This window comes from Lissotriton vulgaris, chromosome 11, assembly GCF_964263255.1.
Source record: "Lissotriton vulgaris chromosome 11, aLisVul1.2, whole genome shotgun sequence".
Taxonomy (NCBI): Eukaryota; Metazoa; Chordata; class Amphibia; order Caudata; family Salamandridae; genus Lissotriton; species Lissotriton vulgaris.
In genome coordinates, this window is record NC_141699.1 from 779,642,497 (window position 1) to 779,668,021 (window position 25,525).

A 25,525-nucleotide genomic window follows, 5' to 3' on the forward strand; every position below is an offset into this window, starting at 1 on the left:
GGAAGTTTTACTCGCATAAAACCATTGAAATTCCCACGTTATAGTTAGTTGGACTCACTATAACTTGCGTGTGCAATGCACTGCTGATGACGTCACATATTACATCACTCATGACATGGTCCGTGACCTCACTCATAACATCACTGACACCATCCTTGTGACAGTGACAGACCTCCTTTCACTGTAATGTAACCCATGAAACACATATTGAAAAATAGAAATTAAAATTTTCCAAAATATGGATATACCCATACCAGTTACAACAACCAATTCAATAATTCCACCATCTATATACACATCCACTCATTCACCTACAGTTCTATATAGTCACTCATACATATACTCACTCATCATATGTAGTGATTCACCTATACATCCTGTTACACACCGACAGTCATCCAAAAGTTACTCTCACACATACAAGTAAACTATTGAACATCCATTTATTTGCATATACAGCTATACACACACCCACCTTACTTCTAAGGAAACTTACACATACTTACACTCTTAAACAATCACTTATAGAAACACATAATTATTTAAACAGGAACTCTTTCAACATCTCACTCTCTCATATACTCACTTATATACATCAATACTCACATCTACTAGATTAAAACTTATGTAGTTACTGATAAAGACACTAGTGAAACAGTCATTCACTCACTAACACACACATACACACTCATCCACCCATACAGTCCTGCACATATGCTGTCTTCAAAACACATACAAAGAGTTACTCATTCATGCATCTATGTGATAAGTAATACCCCCACCAAACCATACAAACACTCATACTGATGCTAAAAAATCTAATAACCCATATACCTACACATGTACCTACTCAGCAAACCATGCAGCCACTTATACACAAAGTGAAACACTAATGCATATATAAATATTTAAACATTACTCACTAATATATGTATTTACTAAGAAACACTTAATAAGCCAGTTAACTAATCAATTTTTATTTAAAAAAAACATCCATTTAGACACTTATTTAAACATTTATTCTTCCATCAACGTTTACATATACCAAACAAATTTATTTTTCAGAAAGGCACACATTTACTGGATGTGTCATCAGTGATGTCATGAGTGATGTCACTGACCATGTCATGAGTGATGTAATATGTGACGTCAGAAAAGGGGGTGGTGATGAACAGTGTGTCTGAATTAAGCAGACCACTCTTACCCAGTCCAAAGATCAGGGCTTGATCCATCACCGTTTAGCTCACTGCACCATCCCAGCTCAGAACTTGGCTACATGCAAATTAGTCTGACCCTGGCCCAGTGCATCATGGGAACAGGGCAGACCAAACTACCAAGCCAATTCTTATACTGGGAAGGAAACAAGCTACCGGGGACCGGTTTCTGGCATTTCAGCCGTCTTCGGCCCGGCCTGCTTGAATCCTGATGGTGCAATGAGCTAGGGACTCACATCTGAGTATACCCTTCCACGCTTATGGTGGACAAAAATGATTCAGAAAAGGTAGTTTAGTCTGCCCTGTTCCCATGATGCACTGGGCCAGGGACAGACTGATTTGCATATAGCCAGGTTCTGAGCTGGGATGGTGCAGTGAGATAAATAACGGTGATGGATCACGCCCTGATCTTTGGACTGGGTAAGAGTGGTCTGCTTAATTCAGACACTCTGTTCATCACCACCCCCTTTTCTGAATCTTAATATGTGACGTCATCAGCAGTGCATTGCACGCGCAAGTTATAGTGAGTTCAACTAACTATAACGTGGGAATTTCGATGGTTTTATGCGAGTAAAACTTCCTGCTAACTATAACTGGTGTGAAACCTATGGTTTTTTCAGTGAATGAGTATATGTATATGTGTGTATATATATATATATATATATATATATATATATATATATATATATATATATATATATATATATATATATATATATATATATATATATATATATATATATATATATATATATATATATATATATATATATATATATATATATATATATATATAATAGGACAGTGGTTCTAGAGGCTTCAGCCTTACCCCAGATCACTGAGTTATGGCATTTTTCTACTGAACATCCACTTACAAAGCAGTACCCTTTGATGCTAGGGCTGGTAAGCAAGTGTGTCCTTCCTTTTTTTAAAATTTTTTTTATTTCCACTGACTGTCCTACGAGTCCGCTCGCTGATGCACATCTCATGAGGACACTGTTGTAGGAGGATATCTTAGAATGGCTATTCTGATTAGATATTAATAAAGCAAGTCAAAAGTATTCAAAGGATTGCTCGCTGTGCATGCAAGAGTGTTCATCTTTCTTTATCAATGTTTACAATTCCAAGATGACTGATGCATTGTTTTGGGTAAGTCTTCTCTCTTGAAATGGTGAACAATGATTAAGTAGTCATAAAAGGTTAAATAATATGGGCATCATGGCTATCATTGATTGTTTGGGAATTTGGATACTTTATTGATACTTCACTAATACAAAAGAATGAGAAACCCAATTCTGAAATGGCTGCTGATGTGTACACAAACATTGGCAAAGCCATTACTCCTTAGCCAGCCACCATCTTCTCTGTAACCAAAAATGTCATCCAATTTTCACCTTGTTTCATTTTTGTCTACTCCTGCTAATGCGTCACAAATATGTCACAAAACGTATTTACAGCTTGCTTGAGAACTGTCAGTTCCTTAAGCGTGCTCAGATGGGCACACAACCATTTCTTGTTGTAATGTTTGACGTAAAACAAACCTGACACCTGTCTTGCACTGAATGCCTTAATTCGCTCATTCAGCTGTATGGTTCAAGTGCAGGCTAATGGCACACAGATCATCTTGATGCTTAGATCTTGCATATCCGTTGAGATCAGTGGGGGCTGGTGACATTTGAAAGAGGTGAGGCGTAATATGGCTAGGGAGCGAGCTCGACCCTATTATGTGGGGTTCGAGAATTTTATGAAAAGAGCCGGCAAATGGTGCATTTTCAAGCACATTTCAGAAAGCAAGAACATGAATAAATCATTCTATATACTCACACCTTTCATCTTCTTCCTCATTATCTTTCATTCTTTCCGTCATCACTCTTACTCCTACCCATAATCCTGCACTTAATCCTACTTACGCTTAATCATTTCACATCTCTATTTACTCTTAGTCCTACAGTTACTTCTACTTACTCATACTTACACAAATTTGCACCTAATTAGTCCTACACTTCTTACTCCTTTTTAGGTTTCGCCTGCCGAAAGCTGCGCAAGCAGCGTTTCGCTCAGGCGAAATCTTTTGTTTTGCAGTATGGATGTTCGTCCCGCCTCTGTTTCCCATTGGCTAGCTCCATAAATAGACGCTAGCCATTGGAAAACAAAGGCGTCCGTCATTCTGCGAGGCGACTCGTGGGAGTTTCTGAGAATTTTTCTAATCCGGCCCCTTTGGACACATCATTGCGTCGGTGGGCGGTTCCTATTTTTTGGGGGGGGGGAGGTTTGTTTTCGTCATTGCAGGCCGACCGCCGCCGGAAGAAGTCCAGGTGAGTGCTTTTTCTTGCCGTTTCCGCCCCCCCTCGCCGTGCCTTTCCCGCCCCCCTCCCGCTGTTTGTGCCTTTCCTGCCCCCCTCCCGCTGCAGCGCAGTCTCCGTCCTACATAGGCAGATTTGGAACTTTAGTACTGTCGGCCGTTTAATGAACTTTATTAACTGCCCGTTTAATTAACTTTATTAACTGTAGCCCTTTATGCGAATTAAAATGCCCTCGTGCCAAAACTAAAAACAATAGTTTAAAACGAAATGCAGTCAACACAGCCTTACTCGAGCTGCTTCTGCAAAAGCCAATTCTAGCGCCGCAGGACCTCAATGGCAACAAGTGAATCGATCCTCGAAGCACCAGTCCAGCCCAGCCCTCCACCTCCAGTCCCCAGGCACGTCTCGCACGCCACGTTCTCGCTGCTCGAGCTGTCTGTTCTAACATTTGGCATAGCTCACTTCCGGTTTAAGATGGCGACTTCCATGGCAGGTCAGGCAGTAAAAGTTGCCCGTAACTTAGCAGCAAGGAGGTGTTTTTTGAGCAGTAGACAGGTAAGAAAAAGCTCCATCTACATAGACCGTGCAAGCTCAGCTTCTGATCGAACTGAGAGAATGTCTTGAATATTGCGAGCACCAGAGCTCAGCTTGCACACAGTGTGTCCTTTAGAGCTCCGCTTGCAGGGTGTACACGCACAAAAAGTGTGTGCGTGCGCGGGATCTTTTGCCCTGGTACCTTCTTTGCACATTTGTAATTGGGTGACTGCGTGCCTTTCACTCTGTAGACGCTGTATGTGCATTGTATTCGATTCTGTGTTAACCTGCATCCTCTGTCAGTGAGTTTGTGTTCTTACAATGTATTGATCATAGCTCTGCAAATGCGAGTTTGTCACCCTGCTGGCCCTCTTGTTTTTGACCAAGCTGCTCAATGAACGTGTTTGATCCTGCAGCCCCAGGATGTGTGACCTAACTGTGACAAGTGTATGTATGTAAGCCATCTGTCTTAATAATGTGTGTGATCTTGTGTGCCTGAGTGTGACCAGAAAACCCAAATGTATCTCTGAGAGCTACTCAGCTGTATATGTGTGCGAGCTATCTGACATAGTGTACCTGTAAATGCGACCTGACCGTTACATTGGTCCAGAGACATCTAAATGCATTTGTTTCAAATACATGAGTGCATAGCTGTTGCAATATTCTCATGTTGAGCCGTGTACACCTAGTGTTTCTGCCGTCATACAACAAGTAAATGGTCTCTGGCGAAAACCCGTTCCTATCTTCCCTGTGAGATCCTGCCCCATTTTGTTTATTAGTCTATGCTTTGCTAAAAATGATTCCTTTGGGTTGTAATGTCTTATTAGTAAATGTAAACCCAAACCACAGAGTAATCCTTGCTGGAAGGAAACAGCTTACCTGGAGATGTGCACGTAAAATCGTGGGTTATGAAGCTGAGTGGAACAATGCACGTGCTGCACAAATCTATCTGCAAGCAGCAAATCACAGATTTAAATCTCAAGGTAGTAGGGGGGTGTAAGGCAGCAGCTTTGGAGGTGCGGGGGCACTACGTGAAAATGTTGGGCTAGGACTGGCCAGGAACCCGAAGTTTAGGCAGCTCTGGCTGTTACGCCACATCTCCCCTGTATGATTTGTGCCGGGGGACACTGGCATCTGCTGGTCAGTAATGCCCTCCAGCTTTAAGAAAGAGGCTTATCGGGACGAACAGAAGGGTCTTCTTCGGAGAAAGGTGATGGTACAGCCATTTAATGGGAACGACATGGGCAAAATCCAACGACCAGGGCAGCCTTACAGCCTGAGACCAAAGACAGAGCAGGACACAAAGTAGGATTCGGTTTCAGAAGATATTTTAACCATTCTTAAAACGGTCTGCCCAATGCTCCAAGTTTTTTCAATTGTAAACCCTATAACATGATTGTTGTGCAAATATATGTGGCATTGTTTTATCAATTTTTGAAGTTAAGTGTATATGCAACTCCAGTTTTGCAGGCCATTGCATTTACGCAAGTTTGAGCTATTGCCAATGTAAATGACAATGCCATTTCTTTATCTGTTTTCAAAACCAACACATAAGTACAAATTTTCTCATTTACAATGCCAATAGCTCTAACTTTTCAAAAGGCTAAACCGTTGTATTGTAAATGCTTGTCTTACTTATTCCTCTTCTTACTACTATGCTGACATTTCACCGCAAATACAAAATGTAATAGCAGTGAAGGCTCGCAGATGATACCAAATGTTAACTGTCCAACTAGAAAGGTACAGACTAGATGTAACCTGACTGAGGCAGAATCCAACTTATGCGTATCATATTACTAGGAAAACTATTTTGGTGAACATAATAAATGGTTTTAACAGAAGCACGCCTTTCTTGCTTCCAAAACGGAATTCATTGCATCCCGTTTTGGGAAACAAGTGATTGTGCTTCTTTTAAAACAGTTTATGTTCACCAAATTTGTTTTTCTCGTAATAGGAGGCAATGTGGTATGAAATTATTTTAACCACTCATAGTATTAATATTAAACACTCACTTTTGCGTAAACTTTTTCTTCCCGACCCAGATCACCTAAAATAGTTCGCTTTATTATTAATGATGTCAAGAATAGTTTTTCTTGCTCCACATGTGCAAATATTTCTTCAACTCCATTCTTGATGTGTAACTGGCCACCACCGATGTGTTTTAAGAAGTGAACATGCTCAAAAGTGCAAAGCTTGCATGCGGGAATATTCTCTTTCCAGTGAGGAAAGAGACCCTGCTCCCCTCACTGATAGCAAATTAGTGCAATATGTGCAGGACAGGATAAAAAGAGGAGCATACACACTCCCAAACCACTAACCTTTGCTGTGGTCGACCAAGAGGTCCCTTTGAAAATGTGTATGACAAACTGTGCCGAAACGCACCGATCACAGTAACACTCGTACCCAAATTGTCCCATTATTAGGATGGTGCTATTCCAAACATCCTGGAGGAGTCGAACTACTAAGCATAATCGTGGGCGAGGAAATCCGTGCGTGGAGCAGTTTTCACTTTTTTGCATGCACTTAATTTTCCGTTATTTACATTGCGAATTCAGTACTCTCATCTTCACACCCTTCACTAAGGTTAGATGCATTTTTATTACATTATATATATATATATATATATATATATATATATATATATATATATATATATATATATATATATATATATATATATATATATATATATATATATATATATTTCCATTTATACCATCTTAATTCATGAGCATTCAAGTGAAGGTGTAAACTAGCTAATATCTTAACCCCTCAAATATCTGATCGCAGAGGTGATATTGTGTTAAACGGCCAGAGAGCGGGGGTAGGTTGGACCCGGGGCGGGAACATCACCTTGTCTCCAAGTGCCTCGGCTTCTTTTTTTGCATCTCAAATAGTTATTTGGAACCTGATTTTTACCAGGATTATATTTGATTTAAAAAGTGATAGTTTACAGTTTCTTTCCTTGTCTAAGCTCGCAAAGCACAGAGGCCTCCAGCAAGTCGGACAGGGAGTTGTAGAAGACTTTTTTTTGTTTTTGAAAGTCGAATTCAGAGCTCTTATGTGCTTTCTAAAGGCCAGTACTTTGGCATCGATGCTGGTACTAGATCGCTGCTGGGACATGCAGTGCAGGTCCTTTGTATTGTAAGAATTGCTCACCAGAAACGTGTGGGGGGGTTTGCCATAATTCAACTTTTGTTATGGTTACATCTTCGCATTTTAGTGAAACCATTACAGGATATTAAATATGCGTGAAATGCCGAAGAAAACAGCAACATAAAAACTCCCCCCTACGAGAGGTTAAACTCCACCTTAAACATTTGCAAGGGCCGATACTCTCCAGTCATGGCCAGCATGATGGGCGGGTGGGGGGAGAGGGGGTGGAAATTGGGTCGTCGGGGGAGAGGGGGGGGGAGGGGGGAATGTGGGGAGGTGTTTTTGTGTGTGTATATATATATATATATATATGTATGTATGTATATGTGTATATATATATATATATATATATATATATATATATATATATATATATATATATATATATATATATATATATATAACCTACTGGCGGTCGCCAGTAGGTAGTTATAGTTAGGATAATTTTCAATGTTAAATCTCAACATTCTATTTTGAATAACTTTGGCGCCGGTTGACGAATCTGCCTGAAATTTTCAGGAAAATGGTCTCATGGCGGTCCGGTCCTTCCCTGAAAGTTTGGGGGGGATTCGTCAAGCGGGGGCCGAGATAAAAGGGGGGTCCCAAAACGCGTTTTCCCCATGTTAATTTCCATAGGGCGGTCGATTTCACTTTTAGCCCGAATGGCTGAATGGATTTCCACCAAACTTGGCAAAATTGTAGGGACTGGTAGCCCGATGTGCCTTTGCTATGTCTCAAGATATGTGCTCCAGTGGATTTTGAGTAATTAAGGTTCAAAAAAATATATATATCTATAGCAGCGCACCGGTACGCGCACGGGTGCGCGTACCGTGCGCGCCACGCGACTTGCGCGAGGAAAGCTGATTGGCTCTCGGGTGTCTGTAAACATTCTAAACAGTCCGGAGCGGCCGCCATCTTGTGTCTCGGTAAAATCGAGACACAAGAGGTGGCCAAAACAAAGAGGGAAATGAACATAAGGGGGCAGAGTAGACCCCCCCTGACCCCCTAGGTTTGATGTGGGGGCCATAAAAGGGCCCCGCAAGGCAAAAAAAAAAATTTTTTTTTTTTTTGATTTTCGCGGGGGGAGCGCCCGGTACGCGCACGGGTGCGCGTACCGGGGAGCGTACCATGGGAAAAAAGAATGACAGTTTTAAAAGTAGCTGTTTAGAAAAAAAAATGTTTAGTTGTTTTTTTTATACATACACATACATATATATAAATGCATATGCACATATATATATGCATATATGTCTATATGTGTGCGTGTAGAGAGAGGTAGAGAGGTAGAGGTGTAGAGGTAGAGAGGTAGAGAGGTAGCGGTAGAGAGGTAGAGATTAGTAGAGAGAGAAGAAGAGAGAGGTAGAGAGGTAGAGAGTAGAGAGTGAGTAATAGAGAGTAGAGAGTGAGTAGTAGAGAGTAGTAGAGAGCAGTAGAGAGAGTAGCAGAGTGAGTAGTAGAGAGTAGTAGAGTGAATAGTAGAGTGAGTAGTAGAGAGTAGTAGAGAGTGAGTAGTAGAGAGTAGTAGAGAGTAAGTAGTAGAGTGAGTAGTAGAGAGCAGTAGAGAGTGAGTAGTAGAGAGTAGGAGAGAGTAAGTAGTAGAGAGTAGTGGAGAATATTCCAAAGTTTGGCACAGCACCACTTTCACAATGAGTCCAATCAAATCATATCACTTAGAGTACTTATTGAAGCGCTGAATCTTGGTGTATATTCAAATGCTTTTATTTTCCTTAAGTTTATGTACCACAGCCAGCCGAAACGTTTCGTTCTGTACAACAGAACTTCTTCAGGGCGTTCTTATTTCCTTCAAGTTATGTCGGTATCCCGTTGTCATATAACTAGATATTTCTTCCAAATGTTAGACGAGACATAAGTATATTCTTATTAAAAGTGACTAGGTATCAATTTTACCCACACAATTCGGGCAGACTTGAGTAATTTATAGCATCCTCAAAGTCAGTCTTTCAAAAATTCCAAAGTATAGGACATGATAATCCAAATCCAAATGTTTCTCAAGAAAAGTCATTTACAATCGTTCGGAATATCGGTGTTTGGGCAGATATGATCCAGGGACCCCCAGTATGCAAGGGGAATTAGTCCCCCCTCTACAAACATGCACGGGGGCTGCGTTGCAGAGAGGTGTAAAAAGGGTTGTGGCTTCATTACACCTCTCTGCAATGCAGTCCCCTGGCGCATACTGGAGATTCCTGGTGGGCTTTCAGGTCTTATATAGTTAGGAATTAGCATTAAAAAAACCTTTGAAATTCACTGAAAAAACCAAAGGTTTCACACCAGTTATAGTTAGGAATTAGCATTTAAAAAACCTTTGAAATTCACTGAAAAAACCATAGGTTTCACACCAGTTATAGTTAGGAATTAGCATTTAAAAAACCTATTAAATTCACTGACAAAACCAGTTATAGTTAGCTGGAAATTTTACTGACATAAAACCATTGAAATTCCCACGTTATAGTTAGTTGGACTCACTATAACTTGCGCGCCTGCAATGCACTGCTGATGACGTCACATATTACATCACTCATGACATGGTCAGTGACATCACTCATGACATCACTGATGACACCATCCAGTGAATGTGTGTCTTTCTGAAAAATAAATTTGTTTTATATATGTATTTGTAAAGGTCGATGGAAGAATAAATGTTTAAATAAGTGTGTAAATGGATGTTTTTTTTAAAAAAAATTGGTTGGTTAACTGGCTTATTAAGTGTATCTTAGTGAATACATATATTAGCGAGTATTGTTTAAATATTTAAATGTTTGTATCAGTGTTTCTCTTTGTGTATAAGTGGCTGCAGGGGTTGGTGACTGACTCACTGTTTGTATGTGTTTTGAAGACAGAATATGTGCAGGACTGTATGGGTGGACGAGTGTGTATATGTGTGTGTTAGTGAGTGAATGACTGTCTCACTAGTGTCTTCATTACTAACGACATATGTTTTAATCTAGTATATGTGAGTATTGATGTATATAAGTGAGTATAGTATATATAGTGAGAGATTGTAGGAGTTCCTGTTTAAATAAGTATGTGTTTCTATAAGTGATTGTTTAAGAGAGTAAGTATGTGTAAGTTTCCTTAGAAGTAAGGTGGTAGTGTGTGTATAAATGTATATGCAAATAAATGGATGTTCAATAGTTTATGTGCATGTGTGAGTATGTGTGTGAGTAACTTTTGGATGACTGCTGATGTGTAACAGGATGTATAGGTGTATCACTACATATGATGAGTGAGTATATATATGAGTGACTATATAGAACTGTTGGTGAATGAGTGGATGAGTATATAGATGGTGGAATTACTGAATTGGTTGTTGTTACTGGTTTGGGTATCTCCATTTTTTTGAAAATGTTTGTTTCTATTTTTGAATATTTGTTTCAAGCGTTACATTACACTGAAATTAGGTCTGTCACTCTGTCACAAGGATGGTGTCATCAGTGATGTCATGAGTGATGTCACTGACCATGTCATGAGTGATGTAATATGTGACGTCATCAGCAGTGCATTGCAGGCGCGCAAGTTATAGTGAGTCCAACTAACTATAACGTGGGAATTTCAATGGTTTTATGTCAGTAAAATTTCCAGCTAACTATAACTGGTTTTGTCAGTGAATTTAATAGGTTTTTTAAATGCTAATTCCTAACTATAACTGGTGTGAAACCTATGGTTTTTTCAGTGAATATATATATATATATATATATATATATATATATATATATACTTAACTTGCCTTCCTGCTCAGCTTCTGGATGGTCCGACTCCAGACTCCCGCCCTGACTTTTCAAATTCCTGCATTGTCATCAGCCAGAAAGGCAGCCTCCCTCCCGCCAATCACAACGCTGCAATGGAAAGATGTTTAACTACAGACGGTGTTGCATGTTCCAACCATTGTTGACACAATTTTTCCACTGAATAGGTGGTAACCATTCCAGAATGTTCTGAGTGAGAATATCGGGGATCGGGTCTGCTTGATTTAAACCCAGGGGTAGAATTGAGAAAACAAACATGACTACCATTAGGGTCTACTGGCTACAGTAACCACCTGTTAGGACTTGAAAGTGTGAAATTAAATTAACCATTCTGCACCATGCTATTGAGTTGTTCTGTGGTCTAATTTGTCAAACGTTGGCAATTATCAAAGTAGGGAATAGTTGCAGTGTTCATTTCTTAATTTTTTTTCCAATTCCAGACATGTAGTCTGCTGGACGGTGTCATTCAAGAAGATCATTTGAGTTGGAATTAAGCAGACCTGTAAATAGGCATCTGTTCCCTGAACCTGCCGAGGCTTAGTTGCCCAAATGATTTCAAATTAATTGTCTTTCCAGTAATCCTAGCCTTTAAGGGCTAACTGGTTAATAAACAAGCTGTAAATATTAGCTTGGTCTGTGTATGCACATGTTTTTTGATTGGGTAGGGACTAATTTGAGATCATACGTGGGGTCTACAGTGTCCTATCCTGTGAAATACATTAATTTGTCTATATGCTTTTTAGAACTCCCTTGTGGGGGATTCAGACAGTCTTTCCATTGTGTATAACTAAAAAACTGTACAGGAACTACTGGTGCTGTAGAAAATGATGTCCATAATGGTGAAAACAGAACAAATCTGCATAGTAAGTAGAATTGAGGTATAGGTCCTGATTAAAAAACAGTAATATTCCAGCTCTGAAAATATAGAATTTACGGTTTCAAAATCCCATGATCTGAGTGTAACCTAGCTTCTATTACATCACCCATAGAAGCTTTGAACACATCGAATCTTCAGGATCTCTGTGTGGCCGAATATATAGAAGTGAACTTCATCCTATACAATTTCTTCAGTTACTGGAACAGCTGAAATGTTGAAGAGGGACAAGTCGCTTTTCGGATTAGGTAAATAATGGGGGGGTCCAACACCCCATCAACCACTTCCGTAGCAGAACTTTCTGGGAGATTTGGGCCATTAATCAACAGGAAAAAGTCGCACATTCAATACACATGAACAAGAAAACCAGGGAAAGTGTGATCCAAACATATATCCAAGGCTGGACTAGATATGTGTGTTTAAGCCATGAAATAAACACAAATCCATGCTGGAGAAGGGTGCAAAACTGAAGAACTGTCTGAAGAAAATCCTCTTGATCCATATAATATCTAGAGGTACTTATTTGAAAAATTGGTGGCGGGGTTCAATAGCAGGACTGAGATCCCAACAGAGGTGGATCCATCAACGGTGGATCAGTATAAATGACTTCAGCTTCAGAAAACTCAGTAGTATAGACTGTACTAACTTTGGTCATGTCAGTTGCGGACTCAGTCACTCTTGCCCCCCACCCCCTCAGCCGGAGAGTATAGGCATCAGTGCTCACGGGCTGCAGAGGAATGTCCCGTGGAGTAGCATGGACAGTCTCTGGAATAATATTTAGAATTGGCCATATGGCGTAGTTTGACCTGTTTGGAGTCAAAACATGTGTCTTTAGAACCAGGAAGAGGTGACCTGATCACAGGTCTTGTACCTCGAACGCAAAGGACAGGCACCGGGGCGCGGTAGGATGGGCCTAACTTCTTTTTAACTGCCACCTTCTCTCGAATGAGCAAACCAATTTTAGGAATCCTGCCGGATACTCCAGGCTTTACGTCTGTAATTGAATAGGGAAATGTGTGCAAGTGTTTGCATGATTGAGCATCACTGAACTTTTGTGGATCCTGTTAAACAGCACAATTGTTATCTATGTTAAAGGTCGCAACAATGTCTTTACTGTCAAGGTCTGGAACATAGATCTTGATACTAAGAAAGGTACTTTGTATGGGGTCCTTCCACCCAGATCTTTTAAGGAGGTTATTGAGAGCCAGTTGAACCCTGTAGAAGTGATTGACCCAACTACACCCAGTGCCTATTACTCTAGCTGTTAAGGACTTCTTTAAGTCATGGTTGATTCTTGACACAACCGAATTGCTCTCTGGCCTATATGGAGAATAATAATGCACCTGTACACCCAGGGATGCCATTGAAACCGGTACGCTTTGGACATGAAAGCTCGACCCTGGTCCGAGTTGCATGCACGGCATGCATTTGTCATGATAGAGTTTAATAAGTTTGTGCGTCAGTCTAGCGCAGTGGCCAAACCCAGAGGAATCCAGAGCAAGAATCAACTGAGTAGAATAAATTTGAATGCAGTGTGAGTGTATGTATGTATGTATGTGTGAGTGTATGTATGTGTCTTGTTGGAGATCAATAGGTATGTTTGTGGTGGACGAGCCACAATGGAGCATTTAATCTGCTGATAAATGTCACAACACATGACATATTGTGATACATGAAGATGCAGGGTAGCCAGTAGATTATTCCTTAAGGTAAGTATCTCCGCTTCCAGGTTAAAGATGATAGGAAGGAATCGCAAAGGCCCCATTGGGAGCAGCATCTTTTCTGCTTATCCCACGCACTCCAACTGACATTCACTCAAACAGGCACACATCCGCATTCTATTACCTCACACTCGCTGAGCGGCAGAAGACCTACAACTAAGGATGAATGACCTAGACCTGGATATACCACACACATCCCTTATTTAAAGAAAGAATTAAAAATGTCAATGCAAACAAAATGGAAATACCCAACATCAAAAGAAGATAAGTGAAGGAAGTAAGAGTTCACTCACACATACATAAAATAAACGGACCAGAGAAGGAAATAAATATGGAAGGTCAGAAATAACAAAAACACTGTCCTAACTGGAAATCCTAAGGACAGGGAAACAAAATACTCAGGAGAACCACCCTGACTCTCCATTCCCTCAGCAGATATAAAATATTGAGGTGCAACAAAAGTGACTTCCCGCAGTAGTCGCCAACTCCACAACATAGCATAAGGGTGCAATATGTGTGCCCCAGCGGGTGCTATACACATGCCCAATATAATAAAGTGCAAAGCATATGCCCCTGCAGGTGCAACCCATATACCCCAAAGAAATGGTCTAGGCGCAAAGAAAATTCTCAATCGCCAGCAACTGTGAGTAGTTTAAAAAATAAGTATTTGTTTGGGTAGCAGCACACACGCCCCATCACAAAACAACGTTTGGGTGCAAGGAATATACCCCATCATATGTAAATGTAAGTAGGGTTTGGGCACAACTGAAATGCCCATCACCAGTAGCATAAATGTAAGTACAGTTTGGACGCAGGTGCCGCATAACCAGTGACTGCATGTAATGTGTGGGTGTAACCCAGTACAAATGAGAGTATGATTTGGGTTGCAGGATCCCTGCCCCATCACTAGTAACAGTAAACATTGTTGAGATGTAAATAACATGCCTCAGCTCAAATAAATGTAAGAACAGTTTGGTCGCAGCGCAAATGCCCATCACCAGCGAAGGTATAGAGTGCGTGGGTGCAATCAACATGCCCCAGCCGAGGTAACAATAAGCAGTATAAGTTGGACTTGTGCATAGGGGAATTTATGGTAACCTCAGCGCCAGAATACCCGTAGGGTGACAGTGCGCTTTATAAGTTCAACCTACATTATCTATATGGGTACAAACCCGAACCTTCGCCAAAAGTAACAATAAGTAACATTGGCATAGGTGCAACACTCACACAGTATTGTGCCTAACCCACGTTCAGCTCAAAGGAGTTTACTACTTAGTGTACATAGTTGACAAAAAAGCATGGTAAAAGACAAAAATTCAGTAACTAAGGGTTAGATTTCATAAACAAATCAAATTATCAGACATATACTGAACAAATACAGTAAAGGCAGAATTTAACATGGTATAACTAAAAGTATACTTGTGCAGAAGGTTCAGTATGGAAAAAGAAACCTATAGTTAGCATGACCTAAATAAAATGGCAGTGTAGTCCTCTTTCTACATCCAACTTCTTTCAAGATACCAGAAAATCCTAGAAGTCTAAGTCTGAAACCAACAGTGCCATGGGGAAAGCCCGAGAAATAGCGGTGTTGAAATTTCCCTTTTGACACACGTCCGAGTAAAAACAACTCCAGAAAACTCATCCCAGTGTGTCAGAAGAGACGCTGGAATAATGCTGATTATACTGTATAAATATCACAAACTCCAATGTCCTCAAGGCCTGTTCCCAAACTCCCAACGGAGCCTAAGGTGCACAAGGAAGACAGCTTGTTCAATTGTGAAACTCATCCTGACAATGGGTCCGCTCCTCACACAAGTCAGCGTTTCAGCCTTTGAAGTGATGTGCACTATGCATCCACGCTTTGTACCATGTGGAGGACACACAAAGCTTGGAATACTTATGGAGACGCTGCTGAAAGTGGTGATAGCATGCCAGTTACAGTGGTTACCATTCAGACAACCCCATAATGTAGCCTCGCACCACACCTGTCAGAAAATGGGGTAAGCTAAAAGTTGCATCCAAATAAGCACTCTCTCAATGAATTGAAAAGTGCACCCCCGCCCTCTGTGAAATTTTTTAAGACATTTATTGGAGGGCCGGGGGTCGGCGCAATGGCATTTTTTAAATCCTTGCTGATTCACTGCTCAATAACCCCCTAGGCTTAATGGCAAGGGTTTAATAGGCATCCGAACTGCTTTAATAGGCATCCAAATGACAGTGCTTTAATGAGCGTTCCACTCTCCGGGCCAACCTTGTACAAACCAAGTTAATTTCTTCAAATCCGACTCCGGTGTTTTATCAAAAATGTTAACTTTTGTTTCAAAATACTCGCAACATAAAGATGTGGAACAGCCTTTAAGAAGTTTACCTCAAACACAGCAGGTTGACTGCAAACATCTTTGGCCGTAAAATGTAAATCAGCCTAATTCAGTTCCTTGGCACTATCGGACCACTGCCAGTTCGTTTCAAGTAAGCGCAGCCTTATCTCATAAATGTTGCAAGGCTAATAAAGTTCTGCAAATTGCTCACGGTATGTTCTCCTTAATTGTTTTATATTTTACCTGTATTCCTTCCATCAGTGGGGCTGTTGGTTTCATTCCTCATAAGCAAAATTGATGAAGGGAGTAGCTGGATAAAATTGATGAGAAAGTTGAACTTCCCCAGACTGCTGGATGTCAGCTGTAAAGAGACACCTGTGGGGACTTTAAGGCACTTGTCTTCCTTCAGACAGCAATTTCCAATAGTATTGCGTTCACTTAGACTCGTATATACGTTCACACAATCTTCAGTTGCAGTCTCTTATCCACTCCCGTTACTGCAGTAGCCCTTTCTTCACGCTTTGTTCTTTCCGCTCATCGCCAGTGTGGTAAATAAAGATGCAGGTTAGCTAGTAGTACAAGTAGTAACAAAATGCTTTAATCTTTAAAATCAGTATTTCGGTTACAGGTAAAAGATGGTAGAAAGGAATCAGGAAGGCTCCACCTGGAGCAGCATCCTTGTTGCTTAGCCCAGGCACTCCAACTGACATTCACTCATCCAGGCACACATCAGCATTCTATTCCCTCACACTGGCTAAGGGGAGAATGCTTGGCATGAACATGGAGATATGCCTTGCCACCAATAACATTGTAGTAACAGCAGCAAAATTGCGGCGTCCACCTCAGCATGTGCTGAAGTAAAACGTTCATGTGCAGCTACAACCAGAGTCTGCAGTCTTGGTTGGGATTCAAGTGATTGCCAATCCCAAGAATTGTTACAAAAAGAACATTTTGGTCATTTAATAAGTATTTAGAAGGGAAGCCCTTTGGTAAACTGGTGCTGTTTTTAATTGCAGTCACTTAAGCCAAGATATCGTTATCAATAAAAGTTTTATAGCATGTAATTGCTGCTAATGTAGCTGTGGTGACTGCAGATTTGGCTACTTCGTTAGCCAGAGAATTCCCTACAGCGTGTGCTCCCACATGTTGATTATTCAACGTATGTATGACATGAGTCTGTGGCAACCTGGCTTTGAGGTTTTCCACTTTAACCCAAAGTTTTTTGTGCAGGATTGTTACCTTTCGAATCTTAAAATCCATTTTGTTGCCAATATTGTAGATTATCATTAAAGGGCTGTACTCAGTAATATGAATCACACACAATAGGAGTGGGGAAACCAGGATCCGTACATTCAATGACAAGAAACAATTCCTTCAGTTCACTCAACACGAAGTGCAATCACCCAAAGACTGAAAGTTGTTTGAGGTCGGAAAACACTGTCCAACATAGCACCAATACCAATGGCACAAATTGACGTGTATTGCTACGTAGAACCTATAGCGGGTTGAGCTGAACCATCAGTGTAAATAATATATTTATACTGATCGAGAGGCAGAACAGTAGAGGGTTAAAAGATAAACATGATCATACTATAGAAATTCTTGCATCTTCAAAGAAGGGTGAAAGACAAAGTTCACTTCAACAGCTGTTTAGTAAGTAGCCAATTGTATCCATCTAGGAGGGAGGGCTTCAGTATTTAGAATGCTAGCTTTGGTGACAGCCTCTAAGACCAGCACAGGAGTAGCGACAATAATTTTCTCTTGAGCAAGTGGCCGTTCTTTAAGGAAATGTAAATGTATTTGAGCTTATATAGCGCACAGCTACCCGCAGTGGGTTTCCCGGCGCTTGCTTAGGGAATCCGTCCTGGTATTCCCCTGTGAGATAACCCCGGCAGGGTATCCACAAGGTGAAAGCCAGGCATCCCGCCGCGAGGGGCCGTTGTGGAGATTAAGCAAGCTATTGCCCAGAGTCAGAGTGTGAACCCGTGAGTCGAAAGCCATCAGTACGGCAGTCAGTATTTTCTCAGTGGAAGCAAAACTCATTTCCGCACAAGAATATAAATGCAATTTATATGCTATAGGCACTTTCACCTTCATTAAAGTTGATGTAAGTAAATCAAATTGCTCCTGGTAAAATATTACCAGGTTCCTGCTTTTGACATGTGTAAGTGACGTGTTTCCAGCAGATCATATTGTAATGATCTGTGTATTCCAATGTCCAACATTTAGTGGAGAAATCGGAGTTTATTAATTCATAAAGATGTTTAATGCTTTGTGCATAGTCGGGGATGTAAGTCCTGCCAAATTTCAGAAACCCCATAGGGACTGCAGTTTTTTCAATGTGTTTGAAGGCTGCAATTGTGCCCATATGTCCGAAAAATGAGGTTAGGCTCTTCATGTGTAAGTTCATAGTCTAAGAAAAGGGCACTCAAAAAAGCTATTTAAATTTCTTTAAGTTAAACATTTAACCAAGCTCAGCAAATCCCAATATAATGCAGTCTGCTCTGGCTAGGTGGAGATTCAATTCATCGTCCATTAAGTAGATATCATCTACATAAGAGACCGGCGGGTGCAACTTCATGAAGAATCACATTAAATAAGCCGTGAAAATACCTGGACTATTCATATAGACCATAGGAGTTTGTGCATAATATATTTGAAATCCAAAGGCGCTAAAAGTGATCCAATCTCTGCTTTCAGGAGCCAAATTGTGACTGAAAAAACCATTGGAAATGTCCAATGTGGTTTTGTATTTTTTACGGTCCACATTGTTAAGTGCCGTACTATGTGTATTTTGCACTGCAAGTGTGTATGAGTGACTATTTAAATGTGTATAGACTAAGACAATGCGATAAGAATGATTTCCTTTTAAAACCGGAAACAGAGGATTATTCATCTGAGAATGGGTTCAGTTACTCCCTTGTACTCCAATTGGAAGAGAATTTCTTTAATTAGCGCTTTAGTGTCCCATTTAATGGGATATTGGGGTTGCACTTGCAGGCTGGATATTATGGGTATGATAGGATGAGGAGAATCCTTATTCCAGCCAACATGATTGTGGTAAAGTGTATGGGCTAATGAGTGCCTATTCGGCTACATAAGCATATTTGAATTCGTCATGGAGAAGGGCAGAACAGGAAGGATGATCACATCCTCTCCTTGTTTTGATGCAAGTACAAATGTTAGGAGCCAATCTACCTCTGCTAACAGGATGTCCTAAGACAATGTCAAATTTCCAAAATATTGCTTGAATAGTGCGTCGAACGTCATCTATTTGAATAGCTAATGGATATAATCTATCTCGGGGGGGGGGGGCAGTTGTGTATCGGCGGTCTCAACTAACAAAGGTTGCTTTTGCTCCTAGTAACACAAATTCAAGTTGATTGTTTTTTGTTTTTTTGTGTTTGGGGGCGATCCGAAATGGAATTTGCTCATGATTAGTGGGTCTTTTTGCCCATGACTGAATAAACAATTAACAGAACTAATGTCAGGCACTACAGGCAAATGAGCTTTCCCTTGCAGGCCAATTCTATCTGGGCCCGCTAACAAGGTACATGAAATAAACTGAGTCAGGTGCTTGTATATGTCGCATAGAACATTGTACAAAGCTCGGGTTTGCACAAGATTTAGACTAACAAAATCAGGGTACAGTGATATATCTAGCTAATGCTGGCCAAGTAGCCCCCTCATTACTGAGGGGGGGCCATTCGAACTTCTCAGATAAATGCGGAAGAGCATCATTAAACCAAGTCTGGTGTTACCAGTCATTAAGAGTAATCTCAGCAAGTGCATGGGTCTATAAGCAGCAGGTTTCTGCGCAACAGTATATTCATGGAAAGTATTAGTATTGGCATCCACAGCTGGAAATGTGACCCAAGAATAAAATGCTTCAAAGCAGTATGCAGCGGTCTCTTCTGCTACATAGATTACAGGCGCCACCGCATTAGGGACTCCATGATGTGCTCAATGTTCATAGACTGCCGATCGACAGTTCGGTGCAACATTTACAGGTTGCACCATTAAAAAACAAAGATGAATTCAAAGTGCAACGCAAACTGGGTTCTAACCTTTTTAATATTGAAGCCTGAAAAAACAACATAATTAACTTCTTCCTAAACACTGTGGGTGATTTATCCCCAACACAATGGAGGTCTCCGGTAAAAGGTGCAAGGGTATTGAGAAGAAGCACAAGCATTACTCATGGTTCCTACAAATGTTGCAGGGATTCTACTCAGGAACTGAACTATGCTTGGGACCATAGAACATCAATCTGTAGGGGTCAACATAATAGTATCTAAGAGCCTGAGTCTGACTAGCTGTAGTGCCTCACTTGCCCTCCAAACATTTCCAGATGTCAGTGATATGGCACCCCAGAACACAACCCTCCTGACCTTCTCAAGGATCGTGGTAACAGGACACACCCTTTCTTCTCTCACTCATACTTGTCCAAAGTAAAATAGAAAAGAGACCCTAAAGGAAGTTTAGAATGTTTATATAAACTACTGTGCTCTAAAATGCAATAATTGTGCTACAATTGGAAAACAAATGCATGTTAATAATGTCATCAGCATTATTAATAAACCATATACAATAAAGAGACCTGTCATGTTATCTGACAGATGTGCCTAAACCCTCCTGTACTACTGAAGATGAGCGGTTATGAAGTATAGATCTCTGGGTTAAGGAGCGGACCCTGTACCTTAGCATCCATAGGTGGATGTTCTACATCTCTGCTGATGCAGCACTCTTGTCTCAGGACCTTCAATATGTATGTTTGTTTTCAGAACCTCTCTCCTCAGCTATATGACAAGATATAAGTTTAGAAAACAGCAGCTGCATTCTTTTATTAGGTCTAGGTGCTAGTGTCTGACCAGTGAAAATAACAATGGGCAATGTTTGACCTTGCCTAGTCTGTTCCGACTAAAGCTCAGGTAAAAATATGTGACACAAGCAAGCGTGATATTTAGTAACATGCTCAAAACGAGAGCGTCCTACAAAATGCATTTTTAGGCTTCCCTACAGTAAACAACAATGGAAAATACAAGAAATGCATGCCGCAAGTTCTTGGGATAATTTTTCTGATGCATCAAATAGATACCAACAAAATGGTTCTCAAGGCTGTGGTCTCTTGAGGACTTGTTTATAGAAATCATATTTGCGCCTTTCCAGATTATTGCTTAGACTGCAAGTGGCCCATAAAAGGTATACGAGAATTAGTTTTACAAATCCAATACCAGTACCCTACTCAAGCCATCTTTTAGGCTCAAATGATTTTCAGTAAAGAAAAGAGGATTTCTGTTTAGGTGTTTTTCCCTCTTTATAGGGTGTTGAGCGATGGATGACCTTTCAGCATGGCCAGCTTTAGTGCTAGTGGCGACTATCTTTTTTTGCCATCTCCCCCCCCCCCCCCCCCCTTTCCCGACTTCCTTCTCAGATTGCCTCACTACCATCTGGCAAATGTGCCCCTCGTATCTCCTCCGTAGCCTCCCTCTCACATACATTTCATTTGTTTTAAAGTGCTGGTAAAGGCTGACTGTACTAATCCACTCAGCTATCCACATAAAACACAGATCTGTTCTTTGTAGCAGGCACATTAACCCTCGGGAAACCCTCAGGAAACACATGGCGACGTTGACAACTCACACAGAGAAGCAGGGCACTGAAACGTCTGACTTTTCCCTCTCACTTTTAGAATTAGGTGTGGAGCCATATATAGAAGTCTGCCGGAGGCTTGACGAAGCTTTTTGCCTGTGACTAGGGTTACAGTTTGGTAGTGTTCCTGACCGTTAAGCTCCTGGAGTAGGAAAACTAGGAACTACGATGGGAGGGACTGTCTGCTCTGGATTCTGACTGTTAGCTCCGTCCCTTCCTGTTCCAGTCAAGCCTCTTGGGACACCCTTTGATTTTAGAACCACTGACCCCCCCCCACATACAGCCCATGGCATACTGCACTTGTGCTTTGTTTCCTGTGCCTTCTTTGTCCATGTCTCCCTGCGTATCCCCAATGCTCTACTGCCATATGACCTTATTTTCCCTTTACACCCTCAAACCCTGTGTCCACCAGCCTGCGACTCAAACGTCCTAGCCTGTTAACTGCCCTCTCCATTCTCATACCTCTCTACTTTCCTACTCCCACCTCCCGAGTCCTCCAGCATCCATGTTGCCTATGACTCTCTCCCTACGTCTCCCACCAGTGCCCTCTTGACCCATGCACTTTTATCTAGTTTTTAATTGTATTCGTTGCAAATCACTGCCACGGTTCTCAATTGGTCCCTTTAAGGGCCGAAGATGCTGGAAAACACACCCACAGCGTTATTTCACTGCCTTACCCCATAGAAAGTGGCATTTTTAATGTATGACCAACTTTATATTAAGTTTTGCAGCAAAATAAGGCATAGCATAGTACAATGTTTGATTCACATACAGATACAGCTTTGTAACCCACTCCAGCACCAACCATGGGTAACAACACCATCATATGGTTATGCCATAAAAGTCCCACCATTGCCCCCATATCTGGGCATGCTTCTGCGGGCAACCACAGCCTCAAAGATTGGCTGCTGCTGGTGTGTGCACCAATCTACTCCTGCCCTCCAACCACTAACAGTCGGCGGTAGTCTTTTCTTCCAGGCACAGGCCACATCTTGCTTGGAAACCAAACCTTCTTTCCCTAGGAAGTCACGCTCCTCTCTCGGTCCCCCCACCTCCTCCATCACCATCAGCCCTAGTAGTTCTATACAGAGCATCAATTCCAGGGGGCAAGTTAAGACCGCAGATAACGTGTGACCCACCTCCTCCTAAAAGGACTTCAGAACTAGGCACTCCCAGGCCATATGGAAAATATCAGCCGCAGGGAATGCGCGGCAAGCTCAGTCTGCGCATCTTGGCATACATGCTGTCGGCATCTCCGAGAAAGATACGTGGCATGTAAATAGTTAAATTGTACCCTTCACAGCCATGCTGAGAATGCCTCACTCCTATCGTCCCCTACCCAGGACTCCCTTCTCTGACTGGCCCTCTCAAGGCCATCTGGATCATTATTAACGAAGGAACGGTAAATCGCCGATGTGAAATTGGCGTATTTTCATAAAAATGAGGGTCATGGTAATTTCATTGGTCTGTTCACGCTAGAGATCTTTCGACAAGGACTACAATATTTCACTCACCTGTAACTCTATTTTTGCTATTTCTCTTAGGTGCTGTACTCTTTATGGGCCAGATTATCAAACCTTAAAGAACACAGATCCTTTTCCGAAAGAGGAGTATTTGCCTGCTACGTTTTTGTGTTTGTTAAAATGTTAAGATATGTTGTACATTTCTCCCACACAGTCTTGAGTAAAGTTTCTGTGATTTCTTGGAATTTACAAGTTTTGTTTTAATTCTGTAGTGTTTTCATATTTGTCAGTGCTTCTAAAAAGAAAACATGGGTTACCTGTGTAGGAGAATTGTTCATTGAACTTCATTGACAAACTACATTTTTTAATGTACTGCCTTTTCAATGGTTTGTAAGCAGAGGAACATAGGAGCTGTTTTAATATCATTTTCTGTGAAGTGTTTTTTATATGTCCAAAAATCTGTGTGCTATCTTTCATGCCCCCTGACCAACATCTTAGCTATAAATAGCTGAAGGTCTACAGTATTTTTTTATATAAATGTAAAGCTCATTGCATGTGTACACAGAAATAAAGTTCAAAGAAATTATTAGTTCATGGAAGTTGGGTTCATTCTTTCATACTTACACCTACTGTTTGTGGTATTGCATGCATTTTGTTGAATACAAATTGTCAAATCCATCTTTTAATTTTTTTAATCGCAATTGTTCATTGGACCAAGAAGAGATTTCAGATTTGTTCACTCAGATTCTCCAGTGAGAGGATAAATGTCCTTCAGTGGGGTTTTCCAATCACAAGATACTTTATTAACAATGGATCGCTGACTGATTAGAGACTGGATCCACAACATTATTAGCATTGTCTCAAAAATGCTGAGGGTATGGTTCCTAAAATTCTGAATACCAACATGTCATGGCTGTCTCAAAAATGCATCAGTCTGATTGCAAAAGATGTGTTCTTGGCTCCCAAGTGGTGCTGGGTTATCCCAGAAATCCACCTGTTCTTTAGCAAGGTATATTTGCTGCACTCACTATCGCTGTGTTACTGAACATGGTAGCATGTGAGATGACCACAACCCTGCAAGCCATCCTTCAAAGGAAGAGGCAGTGGCAGTGCTGAGACATACATTTGACCATTTAGTGCAGACTTATTTTGCTTCTCTGCCCCTTTTTCATTCCCATTTACTTACTTGCTGTACTTTTTAGAAGACTTTAACCATTTGGCACTTTCTTTTGATGTAGGCCACTTGTTGACTGGGGCAAATGTCTGTCAGTAAATCGTTGGGAGGGCAGCTACAACTAACTTTCTACTACATGCAGATAGAAAGGGGATGTTAATAATTTTAGGTAAATGGGCCTATTATATGGAAGATTTTCACCTATAGGTCCCCAGTAGTGTTTACCTAAATTGTAAAGTCAATTACTTTACTTTTTACCAAATTGAAATGTCCTCATTAAAGGCAGACACACACACTAAAAGCCATCAAAGTTGATGTTGAACTCTGAATCAATTGAGTAGTTTGTGAAAAAGTAGATCGATTTATAGCTCTGGAATCCTTAATAAGGCTGCCATAAGTGTTTTGAGATAGCTAAGATTGCCAATGACAGTGGAGGACTTTTTTAAAAGTGTTTGGGACATAAATACCCAACCTGAATCCGGCTGAGCAAGCAACACTTTCTTCTGGAGGAGTTCTGGGGGGTTTCCTCACCCGATGGAAGACCTTTTTGAAAAAAGTTGGGTTATATTGTGCATTTTATTCAAAGATCAAGAAGGGCTTACAAGAAATATTCCAATACTTTATGGTATGTCAAACTTACCCAACCCAATCTTCATTTTTTAGGGCTTCACCTGCCTCAAAAAATGGTTGAAAAATGTCTTTTCAGCATGATTTCTCTTAAAAAGGTATCCTGTGAAAGATGATTCATTTGTTAGAAAATGAATTTAACATGACCTCCGCATTCATATCACTTTTCAACATATGGAAATGTTATGATATTTAGGTTTCCACCCTTTCCATTTCAAGGGGATTATTAGGTGTATGGTATGACAGATTCTCCTTGGAAGAGTCACGGTTCCAAATTAAATCTTGCCTTCACAGGCTGTAGACACCAGAGCTACAGACATTAAAGGCTCATGTAGGTATCATTTCTGTAATGAGTCCTTAAGGTTTGGATGGCAGAAAAACCTTTTACAAAAACATGCGTGTTGTATCCTGTTTGTGGGTTTGAGGCCTCTAGTGGTCCTCGACCGACTCCTTCCAAGTATTTTGTAATCTGGTAGGTTTGTCTGGTTGTGGTTAATAAAGTTTGTTATGCAATGCTTTCATTTAATAGTTGCATGATGAAGAATAAAGACGTGTAATCCAGAGCTCCATGTGTTGCAAGGTCTGTTACCTCTTCACGGGCTGGGTAGTAGGTAAAAATTGGTGAGGAGGATGGGATTTAGCGATGTCAAATGGAGATTGTGGTTTTGCAAGAACGCGGCTGCACCATATTTGGCATTTTTAAAGAAAAACACAAATCTAAAGCA

The 25,525-nt window shown here is 40.8% G+C and overlaps 1 protein-coding gene across 2 annotated transcripts in view; it reads left to right on the forward strand.

Annotated features, from left to right (window-relative positions):
* Positions 1-23,588, forward strand: part of SERPINE2 (serpin family E member 2) — a 228,189-nt gene extending 204,601 nt beyond the window's left edge. For both annotated transcript variants that reach the window (XM_086943905.1, XM_086943906.1), the window contains one exon: positions 23,081-23,588. In XM_086943905.1, the coding sequence (XP_086800031.1) occupies positions 23,081-23,118 (38 nt within the window). In that variant the 3' untranslated portion in view covers positions 23,119-23,588. The remainder of the gene's footprint in view (positions 1-23,080) is intronic.
* Positions 23,589-25,525: the final 1,937 nt, after the last annotated feature.